The sequence below is a fragment of the Somniosus microcephalus genome, chromosome 29, assembly GCF_052327205.1.
Source record: "Somniosus microcephalus isolate GS21.2 chromosome 29, FLI_Smic_1.0, whole genome shotgun sequence".
Lineage (NCBI taxonomy): Eukaryota > Metazoa > Chordata > Chondrichthyes > Squaliformes > Somniosidae > Somniosus > Somniosus microcephalus.
The window spans coordinates 22,208,627-22,224,635 of NC_141015.1; the positions used below are offsets into that span (position 1 = coordinate 22,208,627).

The 16,009-nt window shown below is 45.4% G+C and overlaps 1 protein-coding gene across 7 annotated transcripts in view; it reads right to left on the reverse strand.

The window, feature by feature from the left end:
- The window catches only part of ptpn20 (protein tyrosine phosphatase non-receptor type 20), a 505,217-nt gene that overhangs the window by 205,406 nt on the left and 283,802 nt on the right, over positions 1–16,009 (reverse strand). For all 7 annotated transcript variants that reach the window (XM_085970355.1, XM_085970356.1, XM_085970357.1 and 4 more), the window contains 5 exons: positions 14,395–14,495; positions 10,326–10,418; positions 4,467–4,574; positions 4,248–4,364; positions 570–760 (listed from right to left, as the gene is read on the reverse strand). In XM_085970355.1, coding sequence (XP_085826481.1) covers positions 570–760; positions 4,248–4,364; positions 4,467–4,574; positions 10,326–10,418; positions 14,395–14,495 — 610 coding nt within the window. The remainder of the gene's footprint in view (positions 1–569; positions 761–4,247; positions 4,365–4,466; positions 4,575–10,325; positions 10,419–14,394; positions 14,496–16,009) is intronic.

Genomic DNA, 16,009 nt, shown 5'->3' on the forward strand with positions numbered 1-16,009 from the left:
AAATTAGGGCAGCTGACCAAAAGTTTGGCCAAAGAGGTAGGTTTGGAGAAGCATCTTAAAGGAGGAAAGAGAGATAGAGAGACAGAGAGGTTTAGTGAGGGAATTCCAGAAATGAGGGCCCAGGCAGCTGAAGGCACGGCCGTCAATGGTTGAGCGATTATAATCAGGGATGCTCGAGAGGCCAGAATTACAGAAGCACAGATATCTCCGGGGGGGGTTGTGGGGCTGGAGGAGATTACAGAGATCGGGAGGGGCGAGGATTTGAAAACAAGGATGAGAATTTGAAAACCTAGACGCTAGGCCTGCTTGTGTGACAATAACAGGAATTAGATCAAAAATACACAACTACTGAAAAACATTGGGAACGCACTTGAAAATGATGAGCAGTTTACGGCTGGGATTTACTGCTTCCGTGCTCACCAAATTTGAATTTATCACCTGTTAAAGTGAATGGGCAGCAAACCACAGGCTGGCACACATAGAATTGGAAAACACCATTATTGAAGAACAGGCTTAACTTTCATCTCAAGGTACTTTATTATTTTTTTTGCTTGTCCACCTGGGCTTACCTTCATTTCCGCTCCATGGACCTGGACAGATGGCACATTGGTCACTGGAATCACCTCAGGTGTGCACGCGTCATGGTTGAGGCCTTGCTTCGTTGCAGGTGAGTTGCCATGCCAACAGTTGTGTAAGCTCCCTGAGCTGCTGACGTTACTCTGTGATTTTGCGGTATCCTTACGTAAAGTCTCACACAGGCCTAAAAACACGGTTAACAAGTTATTAAGCGACAAACATAATTCTGATGAGAGTAAAGTCCTATTTTTCTTTCAAAAAATGGATTTCATCCACCAGGCTCCATTGACTTGAAATAAAGGCTATAAATATTATACATGTGAAACATCAGATTTAATACTGTAACTTTAAAATATATATGATATACTTTTATCAGAATCGTAGAATCTTATAGCACAGAAGGAGACCATTTGGCCCATCATCCCTGTGCTAGCACTTGGTTTAATTCCTCTACCCTTTATTTCCCCAAATCCTTTTACATGTTGCTTTTTCAGCTATTTACCCACTTCCCTTTTTAAAATCTATTGTATCTACTTCCCCCACTGTTTCTGGTAGGGCATTGCATGCCTTAACAACCCTCAACCAACATAACAAAAACAGATTATCTGGTCATTATCACATTGCTGTTTGTGGGACCTTGTTGTGCACAAATTGGCTGCCGCATTTCCCACATTACAACAGTGACTCCACTTCAAATAGTACTTTATTGGCTGTAACGCGCTTTCCTTATTTAAGGAAGGATATACTTGCATTGGAGGCAGTTCAGAGACGATTCACATGGTTAATTCCAGAGATGAGGGGGTTGACTTATGAGGAAAGGTTGAGCAGGTTGGGCCTATACTCATTAGAATTTAGAAGAATGAGTGGTGATCTTATTGAAACATATAAGATACCGAGGGGGCTCGACAAGGTAGGTGCAGAGAGGATGTTTCCGCTCGTGGGGGAATCTAAAACTCGGGGGCACAGTTTTAGAATAAAGGGTCGCCCTTTTAGAACTGAGATGAGGAGGAATTTCTTCTCTCAGAGGGTCGTAAATCTGTGGAATTCTCTGCCCCAGAGAGCCGGGGAGGCTGGGTCATTGAATATATTTAAGGTGGAGATAGACAGATTTTTGCAAGATAAGGGAGTGAAGGTTTATGGGGAGCGGGCAGGGAAGTGGCTTTGAGCCATGATCTTATTGAATGGCGGAGCAGGCTCGAGGGGCCAAGTGGCCTATTCCTGCTCCTATTTCTTATGTTCTTCAGTTCTTATGAGATGTCCGGTGGTTGCGAAAGGCGCTACATAAATTCAAGTCTTTCTTTCTTTCTGCATAAGATCAAAAATTCTCCTAACCTCTCTCTTCATTCTGTTGCTGATGGGGGTTTTAAATTTGTGACTCCTTTCTCCCCCTTTTGCTGTATGTCTTAGCAATCAACAGTAGGTTAAAGGGGTCTTCCCCTCATGAAAAAGCTGTTTTACACGTCTTTTCTCACTTGTCACAAACACACAATCAAGCTAATACGCATCATCGTCTGGATTTTGCCAGCCCTGAGGAGGTGGGTTTGGAGGCGGGACTGCCGGGAAAATGGCAGAAACTGGGAGTGGGTGCACATCCCGCCCCCAACCCGCCTCTGTGCCATCTTCCCAGGAGGCGGGTAACCAACCCGCGCCGGGCCCCGTCTCCTGGGAAGGGGATTACAGCTGCAGGTGGTTAACAGGCAGTTAAGAGGATTATCCCCATTTTTTCCAGCAGAGGCGCGGGCTTCCTGACGTCGGGAAACCCCGCCAGGGTCACTAAGGCAAGCAGTGGGTCTGCCGGGGGCAAAAGTGCATTGTGGAGGTAAGTGATGGGTGCAAGTGTGGAGAGGTAAGTATGTGAGGTGAGTGAAAAGTGATAGAAAATGTTTACTTACTTTTGTTTCTTCCTGCAGGCTTCAACAGTTGGAGATGCGGAGACTCCCGCATCTCATCGGCAGAGATGACAGATGGCTGCTGCATTCTCAGATGCAACAACCATCTAATTTCTGCTCACAAAAGAGGTTTGATGAGTCTTGACTACAAGGACTCATCAAACAACATAGAATGTCAGTGTTTGACAGCTTCACAGAGCTGTCAAATGATGACAATTCATCTGTGGAAAAATACACTGACGTTCTCTGTCACCGGCTTTCCCTTAATTGGCCTGCTAAGCCTGTTGGGCGGGCTTAACAAGGTCAATCAAGGGGAAATAGCGTGGGTTGGCCACAAGTCGATGGAGGCGGGTCTAAAACCCGACAAGTAGTAGTCCCGCCTCCAACACGCCCCCAATGGCAAAATCAGCTTGTCCGACACGAGTCTGTCGTGGGGAAGGCTCCATCATTCTCAAAAGGTAGAGTTGTGAACAAAAGGCAGTCATGTTAAAAATCCAGTAAGGCTTATCCGTGATGCCCCCACCCTGAGTAAATAGCTCACTGCTGTCTCGACCCAAAAAGAATGGCTGGTTGGGTGAGGGCAGGTGACAGCCATAACACTGTATAATTTAATAAGAGAGAAATGAGGAGAAAATACAGCTTTATGGCAATATTTTTCAGCCAATCAGAATCTCTGTCCAACGCCACTTGGCGTGTCAGAGAAGGCTTTCCACCAGCAACTGGGTTCGATTCAAATGCAGATCTGAGAGTGAAAGCCTCATTTATTCCTCAGCTTCCTGCACTTAAAGAGTTAAGTGAAGTCAGGATGCCTGGGTGCACAGCTGCCAGCCTGTGGTTATGGCTGGTACAATGCATGGGCACCATGCCAGGTGGGGCTTGTGTCCGTACAGCTTGGGTGGGAATTGGAAACCCCTCACCATCTCCTTTTGCTGGTGTCAGACAAAATTGATGGTTTCCTTCCCTGCGATGTTTCCTCCTCAAAACACTTACGGTTCTACAAATAGAATTTGTCTGGAACAAATGACACTGCGTCATTGTGACGCCAGTTAATCAATTCAGCTCTGAAATACTGGCCTTTGACCAAGATCCATTGCTAGTTTGCTTTCTGGGGCAGTCTGGCTGGTATAAATGCATCTCCTTCACAAATATGATGCAACTCAGCAGCCATATGGTCATGAGGAAGGGGCACTGGTCGTAACTGTTATGATCCAGGCTCTTTTTCAGGATTTAATTTTTATTTTAATGCACGTTCAAAGTCATGGATGACAGTACCAGGGCTTAGATTGTGATCCTTGAGGTCTTTGGATGAGAGAGAGAGAGAGAGAGAGAGAGACGCGTCTGTCTGGGCTGGAGTTGCTCCCAGAATTAAAAGGACAGAGTCTTGACACATATATAAAACCCCTCACCCACTGAGTTCTACAGTGTCATCAATTCATAGAATCGTACAGCACAGAAGGAGGTCATTTGCCCCCTCCTGCCTGTGCCAGCTCTTTGAAAGAGCCCTCCAATTAGTCCCATACCCCTGCTCTGTCCCCGTAGCCCTGCAATTATTTCCCCTTCAAGTATTTATCCAGTTCCCTTTTCAAGGTTGCAATTGAATCTACTTTCACCCATTCAGGCAGTGCATTCCAGATCATAACAACTTGCTGTGGGGAAAAAAAAAATTCTCCTCATCTCCCTCTCTGTTTTTTTTGCCCAATGCCATTCTTCATACAAACATCGCAAGGTGGGGTTTGTTCTAAACCCGATTACAGCAAATTGCAAAAGAGTGTGAATGAATACCTTTTGGCTGAGAAATGATTAGTGCCACCTCATCGGGGGAGTTGTGTAGAATCTCGGTCGCAGTTCTGAAAGTGACTCCCTCCAGACTCTCATTGTTCACTGAGATCAGACGCCCTCCTGTAAGACAGAGAAGCAGAAAAAGGCATTTGAATAGTGAACGGCAGACTTTGAAGAAACTGCGCTTGATGACAAAATGCATTCCTAAGAATCGATGGTCACCTTCTTTAACACGTCCATCCTTGGCCGCTGGCCCTCCTGGTGTGACTGTTGCAATAAAGATCCCCAGGTCTAATTTCCCAGTTCGCTCTCCTCCAACAATCATAAACCCTACAAAGAAAGTTATATTGAACGTGAGAGTCCGCCCTTTTCTTTGCAGTCATTTACAACAATGGCATTTGTATAGCACCTTACCACGTCAGTATATCTCGAAGCACTTCACACATTAAAAAGCACAGCGACGACAATGACATAGGCAAATGCAGCAGCCACTCTGCGCTAGCAGCTCCCACAAAGATGGGGTACTGTGGCGTCCTGGTTATATTACTGGACTAGCGCTCCAAAGAATACAAGTTCAAATCCTGCCATGGCAGGTTAAGAATTTGAATCTAGTTTAAAAAAAAGTCACGATCAGTACCAATGTCCCCTTTAATTTTTTTTTGGGTGCATGGCCCCTTTAACAGGCCGGGCAGCCCCATTCAACTTCCTGCGCATGCGCGGTTCTGTCCGTTCAAAAGCCAGTGATCGGCCTGCGTGGGACCTCCACCTTAACGCGAACATTGATCAGTGCCACGAAGCTGTGGGTTTGCTGTAAAAACCCAACCGGTTTAACTCGTGACCTTTTGAGGAAGGAAATCGGCCGTCCTTACCCGGTCTGGCTACGACTCCAGCCTTACACAAACGTGGTTAACGTTTGGCCCCCCATTTGACGTGGTCTAGCAAGCCGCACAGTTGTATCAAAAAGCTGCAACTGAGGATATGCAATAAATGGCAGCCTTGCCAGCAAGGCCCACATTCCGAGAATGCATCAATAACAAAAGAACAGTAGGGACATAGGAACGGGAGTAGGCCATTGAGCCCCTTGGACCTGTTCTGCATTCAGTGAGATCATGGTTGATCTGCGACCTAACTCCATATACACGCCTTTGCCCCATATCCCTTAATACCTTTGGTTAACAAAGATTTATCAATCTCAGATTGAAAATTAATAGTTCATCCAGCATCAATTGCCGTTTGCAGAAGCGAGTTCCAAGCTTCTACCACCCTTTGCGTGTAGAAGTGTTTCCTAACTTCACTCCTGACTGAATGAGTTGAAGGACCAGTTAAACTGTTGTTTTAATGGTTGGTTGTTGAGGAATGTTGGCCAGGAGACCAGAACTCCCTGCCATGAACAGTCAGAGAGGGCCTCCGTTTAATATGTTATTCACAGGGCAGGTGCTTCAACATAAGACGTAGGAGCAGGAGTCGGTCATTTGGCCCCTCGAGCCTGCTCCGCCATTCAATAAGATCATGGCTGATCTGATCTTGGCCTCAACTACACTTCCCTGCTCGCTCCCTTATCGTTCAAAAATCTGTCTATCTCCACCTTAAATATATTCAATGACCCAGCCTCCACAGCTCTCTGGGGAAGAGAATTCCAAAGATTCACAACCCCCAGGAGAAGAAATTCCTCCTCATTTCCGTTTTAAATGGGTGCCCCCTTATTCTGAAATTATGCCCCTAGTTCTAGATTCCCCCATGTGGGGAAACACCCTCTCTGCATCTACCCTGTCAAGCCCCTTCAGAATCTTATATGTTTCAATAAGATCACCTCTCATTCTTCTAAACTCCAATGAGTATAGGACCAACCTGCTCAACCTTTCTTCATAAGACAACCCCTTCATCTCCGGAATCAACCTCGTGAATCTTCTCTGAACTGCCTCCAATGCAAGTATATCCTTCCTTAAATAAGGAGACCAAAACTGCACTCAACAACAACAATGCTGCACTCCCTCAGCACTGCACTGGAGGGAAGGAAGGAAGGAAGGAAAAGGAAGGAGGGAAGGGAAAGGAAGGGGAAGGTAAGGGAAAAAGGAAGGAAGGAAGGAAAAGGAAGGGAAGGGAAGGGAGGAAGGAAGGAAGGAAAGAAGGAAGGAAAGAAGGAAAGAAAGAAAGAAGGAAAGAAAGACAGAAAGACAGACTTACATTTATATAGCGCTTTTCACAACCACCGGAAATCTCAAAGCGCTTTACAGCCAATGAAGTACTTTTGGAGTGTAGTCACTGTTGTAATGTAGGAAACACGGCAGCCAATTTGCGCACAGCAAGCTCCCACAAACAGCAATGTGATAATGACCAGATAATCTGTTTTTGTTATGTTGGTTGAGGGATAAATATTGGCCAGGACACCGGGGAGAACTCCCCAGGTCTTCTTCGAAATAGTGCCACGGGATCTTTTACATCCACCTGAGAGAGCAGACAGGGCCTCAGTTTAACATCTCATCCGAAAGACAGCACCTCCGACTGAGCAGCACTCCCTCAACACTGCACTGGAGTGTCAGCTGAACCACTGGAATAGGTCCGTAGGTTATCAGCTAAGGTGTCAGCTCGGGTTACCTGCCGGAAACCGGCTGGTCCTTCATTAAATATGTAGATCTGACTCTGATGACATCATCGGTGCCCGACAGCTATTTTAGCTAGAATCCTGTGCGGGGCCACACCACTGTGTCTTTCCCGACAGACCAAACCAGCAGGAAGAGGAGTCGGGGCCAGAAGAGGCCCGAAAAATAAGTGACTTGACTTTGTTTGACTTTCCTTGAGGGGCCAGTGGGGAGAGGGGGAGCATGTGTGCTTCGCCAGACCCTACAAGGAATATTTTGGCCTCCCTTGCCCTGGGCTTTCCTCCTCCTCACCCCGCTCGGATCGTGAGACCCTACCAAACTCCCCCGCCCGACATTCTGCTGACAGGACCTACGCAGATGAGGCCCGGGAGTTAAAATCTCCTGGTCCTCACGCTGCCAAGTTTGGAATGGTTTGCCACCCGCCTCAGCGCCTCCCCCCCGCCGCCTGCACGAGTTAATGCCTGTGTAAAATTGGCACACAGGAAAATGTAGGACAGACAAGGCAAATTAATTTTACAGGTCGGAGGTTCTATTTTGTGGAGGTGTGTTTATTTTTATGAGGGAGATCATTAAAACTGGTCACATTTTCAATCCCAGGTAAGTGAGTCGCATTTAGAGTGATTGAATTGTGGCAGGTTGAATAGTGCAGTGCATTAGTGCAGCTGTGTAACCTGCAGCAGTCTATCAACTCAACCGTGACTTTAATAATCAGTCAGGGCCTGATGGCAAATGCTTCATCACGGATCCTTACCATTACACATACTCAAAGAGAAAACACTGGTCTGCATAAGGTGGACCTCTATGCACGTTAGATATCATCTCCTGTGTATCTTACGTGTTTTTTTTTTAAAGAAAGGTATTTACTGTTTGTACAGGATATACAATCCAGTTGAGACAAATCGCCATAAATCTGACTAGGCCTCTAGAGAGGCATAACAAACTATCAATTTAGTCACAGGCTGATGTACCCAAAGGCCCAGAGGTGAGGTCATCACACATTAAAGGGTTCAGCGAAAGAAAAATATATTAAACTTGCCGCTGTTTAAAAGATACTCCCCAACCTCCTAACAGAGACAGAAATCTCAAGAAAGAATGAAAATAAGTTAATGTTGATTTGTTAATGGACCTACAAACTACTGCATAAAATATTTGCCCAGTGCTTTCTCCAATTTGGTAATAGTCAATGTCCTTCTTAAAATGATGATTTGCCTCAAAACTGAAGCAGATTCTGTGCAAGGATTCATCATGTTCGATTCTGATTGCAGTGAGGTGTGGCATGATGTATGCTTACAAAATGTAGAAGAATGGATCTTATAGATGATTAATTTTTCTCGACTAGTGTTGTTGAACTGGAGGACATGAATATAAAGTTGGTAAGCGACAACACGGCTCTAGAATAGAAGGAATGATGGGCCATATATTCCGATGCCTACGGGTGTGTACGCGCTGCAAAGTGCATGCGCTGAAAACCAGTATTTCCGATCTGTCTAGAATGCTCTTGACAGATCGGACGCCTGCCCTGGAGAAGGGCCTCTGCGGGCGGATAGTTCTGCTTTCTGGAGACCCTCCGCCCGCAGAAAACCCTTAGAAATCTTACGCCTGGTAAAAGTGCCTGCTTTTACCAGCATAAGAGTTGAAAAAAGTTTTAAATTTTTTTTCACTCATATATAATTTTAAAATACTTTTAAAAAAGGTAAGTTTATTTTTAGCCCCATAAAAAACTTGAATTATTTTTTCAAAAAATTTAATTTTTGTTTAAAATATTTAATTTATTGTAATTTTAACTCATTTTAAAAATGTGATGGTTTTTAAAAAATGTATTTAATGTTTTACAGTGTTTTTGGGGTGATCTCCATTCATATATTTGACAGGTCTATCTGTCAAGTGTATGAAGGGAGATTCTTCTCCTATTGGCTTCCCATGGCCCACGAGATCCCAGGGACGCTTGTGAACCGCCTGCGCCTCTGGGACACGTGGGCCCTGCGCATTTCCAGTTGGAGAGGCCCAGGAGCGGAAGTGCCCAGACCTCGGGAGCCCTCAGGTAAGGGCGTAGATTTTTTCCAGATCGGAGGCCTCCGCACGCAGGAGGTCTCCGATCGGAAAATACGGGCCATTGTTGTTGATATGTGTAACATACTCCCAACAAAAGCACTTAACGATGTGTCAATCAGCACCTTTCGAACAGGAGCTGGATGAATAAGTGGGTAATTAAGGATTACAATGATACGTGCAGGTAAAGATAATCGAGAGCAGGCCATGATGGCTTCTGAGCTGTTGGAATGATGGAACCCTCATCGCAAGGAATACAAGCGTCCAAGGATGCGAGATGGAATGGGTATTTTTAGAAATTTGCTTTGTTTACCTTTAGAAAACAGGGAGAACGTTGGTAAAGCTGTTACCCTGGAGATGAAATGGAGTCAGTCGCGTCCATTATAAAGCAGGCTACACAAGAGATGAGCTTGGTGGGATGAATGGCCTTTTCCCATTCTATGATTTTTTTTATGTTTTAACACCGCAATGTGTAAATGAGCAGGAATCATTGGGCCAAAAATTGCTGTGGCAGACCAGTGAAGGGTGGCCGCCGTTAGTTCCACTTACCCGCTTAATGTGGACGATATTTTGCCCTGCAGGTTGCTGGAAATGCGAGATGGAAACAGCGCGGCACCCTCTACAGGACATCTATAGATAGATTTCTAGACGTAAAAGGCATCAAGGGGTATGGGGAGAGAGCGGGAATATGGTATTGAGATAGAGGATCAGCCATGATCGTGTTGAATGGAGGAGCAGGCTCGAAGGGCCGAATGGCCGACTCCTGCTCCTATGTTTCTATGTTTCTATCTGGGATCTGAGTGAACAGGGAAAACAACTGTGTATCTCCTCAGCCAATCAGTTTGAAGGACTGTGAAATAAACAGCGCCGGGTCTGAACAAGGATGTGTCAATTAGAATGTCAAATCAGGTACAGCGAGAGAATTAAAGAGAGGGAAGAAAGAGACAGAAAGAAAAACTAAAAACGCTTTTTTAATATTTAATTTAAAAAAAATCTCCAACAACCATTAAAACCTGAAGGAATGAGACTCCACACTTGTTCATTGTCAGTGCTGGACAGGTTGACTGGCAGTAGTTAACATGTACCGTGCTGTTAAAAAGGTACTTAGACTGAAATGGACAACCCCTAACTCTCTGCGGCGAGTTTAGTTCATATCTACAATGCAAGTACAGGAACTTCACGCCGTTCAGTGCATTTGAAAGGTGAGCCAGACAGCGAGGTGCTGTGTTCGCGAAGCTAATGGCGGAGCGGCGCAACTCGGACAGCAACCTTTGGATTTCTGCATTTAATCGCGCATCTGACCCTTGCCTGAAGTTGCTGTGGCATTTACCCATAAATAATGACGAGCACCATTAGCCTCACCATTACTTTGACAGTAATTTTTGGGCCAATAAGAAGATCCATTAAAGTGAAAATCTATTATCTCACATACCAACACCAACTTTGGGATCTTTCTTCAGATTTACAAAAACAATCTCCCTCTCAGGTACAGTCAGCTTGTTGTCTGTTTTGCTCTTTGATGCACCTGTGAATAAAAAGTATAAGTGAGCTGCCAGAAAAAAAAAGCAATGCCAACACTGCAATAAAAACTAGATAGAATCCAATGACTAAAGATGTGTCAGCTCTGGCCTCTTGTGCATCCCCCACTTTCTTCATCCCACCTTTTGCAGCCGTGCCATAAGAACATAAGAAATAGGAGCAGGAATAGGTCACTTCACCCCTCCAGCCTGCTCCGCCATTCAATAAGATCATGGCTGATCTTGGGCTCAAAGCCACTTCCCCGCCCGCTCCCCATAACCCTTGACTCCCTTATCTTGCAAAAATCTCTCTATCTCCACCTTAAATGTATTTAATGACCCAGCCTCCACAGCTCTCTGGGGCAGAAAATTCCACAGATTCACGACCCTCTGAGAGAAGAAATTCCTCCTCATCTCAGTTCTAAAAGGGCGATCCTTTATTCTGAAACTATGCCCCCGAGTTCTAGATTTCCCCACGAGGGGAAACATCCTCTCTGCATCTACCTTGTCGAGCCCCCCTCAGCATCTTATATGTTTCAATAAGATCACCTCTCGTTCTTCTAAACTCCAATGAGTATTGGAGCAGCCCAACCTGCTCAACCTTTCTTCATAAGTCAACCCCCTCATCTCTGGAATTAACCGAGTGAATCATCTCTGAACTGCCTCCAATGCAGTCAGATTCTTCAGCCGTCAAGCTCTGGAATTCCCACCCTCCTTGAAGATGCTCCTAAAATCCTACCTCTGATCCCCAATGTCTCGTTCTTTGGCTCGGTGTGGGTTTTTAATCTGATTACGCTCCTGTGAAGCACCTTGGGGCGTTTTACTACATTAAAGGCGTTATATGAATGCAAGTTGTTGCTCTTGTTGTAGCCTAGACTTGCTGACAGAAGAGGCTACTCCTCCTATTCTTGGGCATTTAATGTGGGACTACATCCCAAAGCAGGAACGTAATCAGGTAACAATTGGTACTGCACCAAAGAAGGGGATGTTAGGATCAGTGACTGAAAGCTTGGTCAGAGGTGGGTTCGAAGGATCGCCTTAAAGAAGGAGAGAGGTGGTGAGGGGAAAGAGTGTTAGGGAGGGATTTCCAGAGGCTAGGGCCGAGACAGCTGAGGGCACAGCCGGCAATGATTGGGCGAAGGGAGTGAGGGATGCACAAGGCCAGAGTTGGAGGATCACAGAGTTCTTGCAGCGTTGTAGGGGTGAAGGAGGCTACAGAGATGGGGAGGGGCGAGGCCATTGAGGGTTTTGAACACGAGGATGACAATTTTTAAAACGAGGTGGACCGGGAGCCAATGTAGGTCAGCGAGCCCAGGGGGTGATTGGTGAATGGGGCTTGGTGCGAGTTAGGACACGGGCAGCAGAGTTTTGGATAACCTTATGCAGGGTGGAAGATGTGAGGCTGGTCGGGAGAGCATTGGAATAGTCGAGTCTGGAGGTAACAAAAATGTGGATGAGGATTTCAGGAGCAGGTGAACTGGACAATATTACAGAGGTGGTATTTGCGATGGAGAGGATACAGGGTTGGTTGCAAACAGTCTGGGTCAGCCTGAGACAGTGACCAGGCAGGGGCTGGAATTAATAATATTGGGGTACAGTAGTCATTTTCTAAGTAAATTAAAAGAAATTATATTCAAAAGCTTTTAAAACATGCATATTAGTGTTCTTATGCCTAAAAGAACCAGCTTAATTTTTGGAGTCTCATCGAAGTATCTAGGGAACGGAGTTTGTGGTGGGGCCGAACACAATAGCTTCAGCTTTCTCTAGGTTTAATTGGAGGAAATTGCAGTTCTTCCAGGACAGGATGTCGGACAGGCAGTCTGTGAACACAGAGACGGTGGAGGGGCCAAGAGAGGTGGTGGTGAGGTAGAGCTGGGCGTCGTCAGCGCGCATGTGGAACCTGGCATCAGGGCATGGACTTTCCGCTGGGCTGCGCTGGTATTTTTCAGCGGAATTACCTGAAATCCGCCGGACCGGCCGCGTAGGACCGTTTCAAGCTCAAATTACACTCAACGTAACTCGAGCTTCCGCGATCGTTTGCGGCGGTTTGGAAAATATTGTGCGAGAAGCCGGACCCGCTCACAAAACTGGCCACAACCCCAGATCAAATTAATCACCATTGGGGCGTTTCCGCTAATTGCACTCGGGAGGGCAGCACGGTGGCATAGTGGTTAGCACTGTTGCCTCATAGCGCCAGGGACCTGGGTTCGAATCCGGCCTCGGGTGACTGTCTGTGTGGAGTTTGCACATTCTCCCCGTGTTTGCATGGGTTTCCTCCGGGTGCTCCGGTTTCCTCCCACAGTCCAAAAATGTGCGGGTTAGGATGATTGGCTATGATAAAATTGACCCTTAGTGTTAGGGGGATTAAATACGTGGGGTTACGGGGATAGGGTGGGATATGTGTTGGTGTAGGGGTTACGGGGATCGGGTGGGATATGTGTCGGTGCAGGCTCGATGGGCCGAAATGGCCTCTATCTGCACTGTGGGGATTCTGTGATTCTGTGATTCTGTGATAGGGCCTTCGAGGAGGCGCCACAAATTAAGCTGGTTCTTTTAGGTATAAGAACACTGATACTCACGTTTTAAAATCTTTTGAATATAATTTCTTTTAATTTACTTAGAAAATGATGACTGTACCCCAATATTATTAGGAAATGGTTCTATATAATTTTTATAAAGTCATTTTTAGTCACTTAACATTGGGTTTATTCTCAGGTGATGGTTTGACACTTTAAAAATGGCTATTGTTTGTGATAAAGCCGTTTTCACCTGTATTAATCAAACGTAACCAGGTTGGTACTCTTAACTATGCCAAGGAATATTTTTTAAAGCGAATAAAATGTTTAAAAAAATTATTTTCTAAGACGTTGCCTGATTGCGCTGGTTCATGGCAGATTTTCCGTTCGGCGGTATGAAAATGATTTTGAACGGAAATGGGGGAGAGAAAAAAAACACTTCTGAAAACTAACACAATTTTGGGAGCAATTTGCGCCCAGATCGCCGATTGCGGCCAAAGTGGAAACTCCAGGCCCATGTCTTCGGATAATGTCGCTGAGGGGCAACATGTAGATGAGAAATAGGAGGGGAACCCATTCTATTAAGTTTGGGCCACGATGGTGCACCAGTTGTAAGTGAGGAGGCGGTCTTCAGTCGCTGTTACCACATTGTTTATGAGATTTCTAGTGATGGGCTGGTACAGACATCACCATAACCCTCACTGTAGTAATGTACCGTAGTGCATATCAAGGGCGATTGGACGAGATAATTTTGCAAGCTATAACAATGACCCTTTCTGGGAATAGGCACAAGGACAAACAACCATCATCTATATCCCATTTTCAGACCACATTTCGCACCATTTTGAGCGCAATTTTTCCACGTATTGGGAACGTTGCCAATACAACACAAAGAACAACACCCTGGGGTAATATTACCAAATAGCACTCCCGGTGCAGAACCCAGTCTGTCAGGAGTACAATAGAAAGGAACTTTTCCCCTTAGTAGAGGAATCAATAACCAGGAGGCATAGTTTCAAGGTAAGGGGCAGGAGGTTTAGTGGGGATTTGAGGAAAAACTTTTTCACTCAGAGGGTGGTTGGAATCTGGAACTCACTGCCTGAAAGGGTGGTAGAGGCAGGAACCCTCACAACATTCAAGAAGCATTTAGATGAGCACTTGAAACGCCATAGCATACAAGGCTACGGACCAAGTGCTGGAAAATGGGATTAGAATAGACAGGGCTTGATGGCTGGCGCGGACACGATGGGCCAAAGGGCCTCTTTCTGTGCTGTATAACTCTATAATTTTATGACTATGTCGGGAATTTGGGCTTGTGCCTGAATGCCAATGTACGCTCCCCACAGGTGAGACTCCGCGCCAGGAGCAGTTCACAAAACCGCCCCTCCTGCCCTCCTTACCGGGTAACATGAGTTGGGTTTAAGAAAACGTTCCTTTAGTATCTATGAGAAGTCGCTTCTGAACTTACCAGTCATGGCGCTTTGACCCGAGGTCACATTCAAACCCAAATTTCTGCATCTCTCTCTCAAAGCGGGGAGAATTTCTGACTGAGATATGGCACCTGTTGCGCTGCAGGAGAAAGACAGCTTCCGATTACCTGGACTGTCACACAGCGAGCTTGTGTTCAGATTCTATCAGGGATCTTCTAGTCAAGGTGCGTGTTGTGTCTAGTAAAAGAGCCCAGGGTCGTACAAATCTCTGCTAACCATGGCATTCCGGTCTCTTGCTGATGATGTGCTTTTACAAGCTCTGCATGACACAGCTTCTCAAGATGTGGACAGACGCTCGGTTGTTCAGATGACCCCGCCCTTGCAGTTTAGGATGGGGTCAGGTGAGGCCAAAGAGGTGGCTTGAAGTCCCTCCCCATTGCACCTCAGCTCTTTCTTAAGGTTCTGCGGAAATTTTCAGTTCTTTATATTTAAAAATCCTCTGATTAATTACAGCACTGTTTTACTTAATGAATGGAGAAGGAACTAGCACCCGTGCGATTGTTACCTTCAATGGACCCTCCATGTTCTACATCTCCTGTATTCTAAATATCAATTGAATTGGTAACGCTTCACATGTTGACGAAAGTTAAAGAATATTAATGTCCTGGTGCACCCTCTGGTGTATGTTGAACTGTTCTGTAGTAGAAACCTTTCTCTCTTTTCAAGTTGCTAAGTTTTACATGATACATTTAATGCTCAGAATAGCTGTATCAAAATAGAGTTAAAAGTGAATGCATAGATAACTAAAATGTCAAGTTAAAAATGTTATTATTGGTTCTTGGGGTGCAGGCAACACTGACAAGGCCATATTTACTGCCATCCCAGGTTGCCCTGAGATATGTAAGAGTCAGTTCCATACTGTGGGATTGGAGTCAAGTGCGAACATTAAGAACACAAGAACATAAGAATTAGGAGCAGGAGTCGGCCATACAGCCCCTCAAGCCTGCTCCGCCATTCAATAAGATCATCGCTGATCATCAACCTCAACTCCACTTTCCCGCCCGATCTCCATATCCCTTGATTCCCCTAGAGTCCAAAAATCTATCAATCTCATTGTTCAGGTGACCCCACCCTTGCAATTTAGGATGGGGTCAGGTGAGACCAGAGAGGTGGATGGAAAGTCCCTCCCCATCGCACCTCAGCGTGAACATGACTGGGTAGGAATGGCAGATTCCCATAGTAGCCATCAGATTAATTTTACAATTTGTCATGGTGGGATTGGGATCTCAGGGCTGGTCATCTAATACATTTACCACTAGGCCATTGTACTCCTTAATCTTTCTTTGCGACTTAATTCCTGATACCCTCTCAAAGGCATTAACATCATTCCACTGATTTGGTCACACACAACTCAAAGTGGGAACTGCCCAATGCTTCATACAACAATGATAGAATAAAAATCAAAAGAGATTCTATCTATCTGCTAATACAAAGCAATACCTTTCAGCAATTTTTAAAAAAACTGCAGCTAATTACCTGATGGATTTACAAGAATTCTGGGATAAAGCGTGCTGATGTTGATTATGTAGCATTACCTCATGTATGTGAAATGACAAACTTGTGAGTCATGAATTACTGATACCAATTATGAAA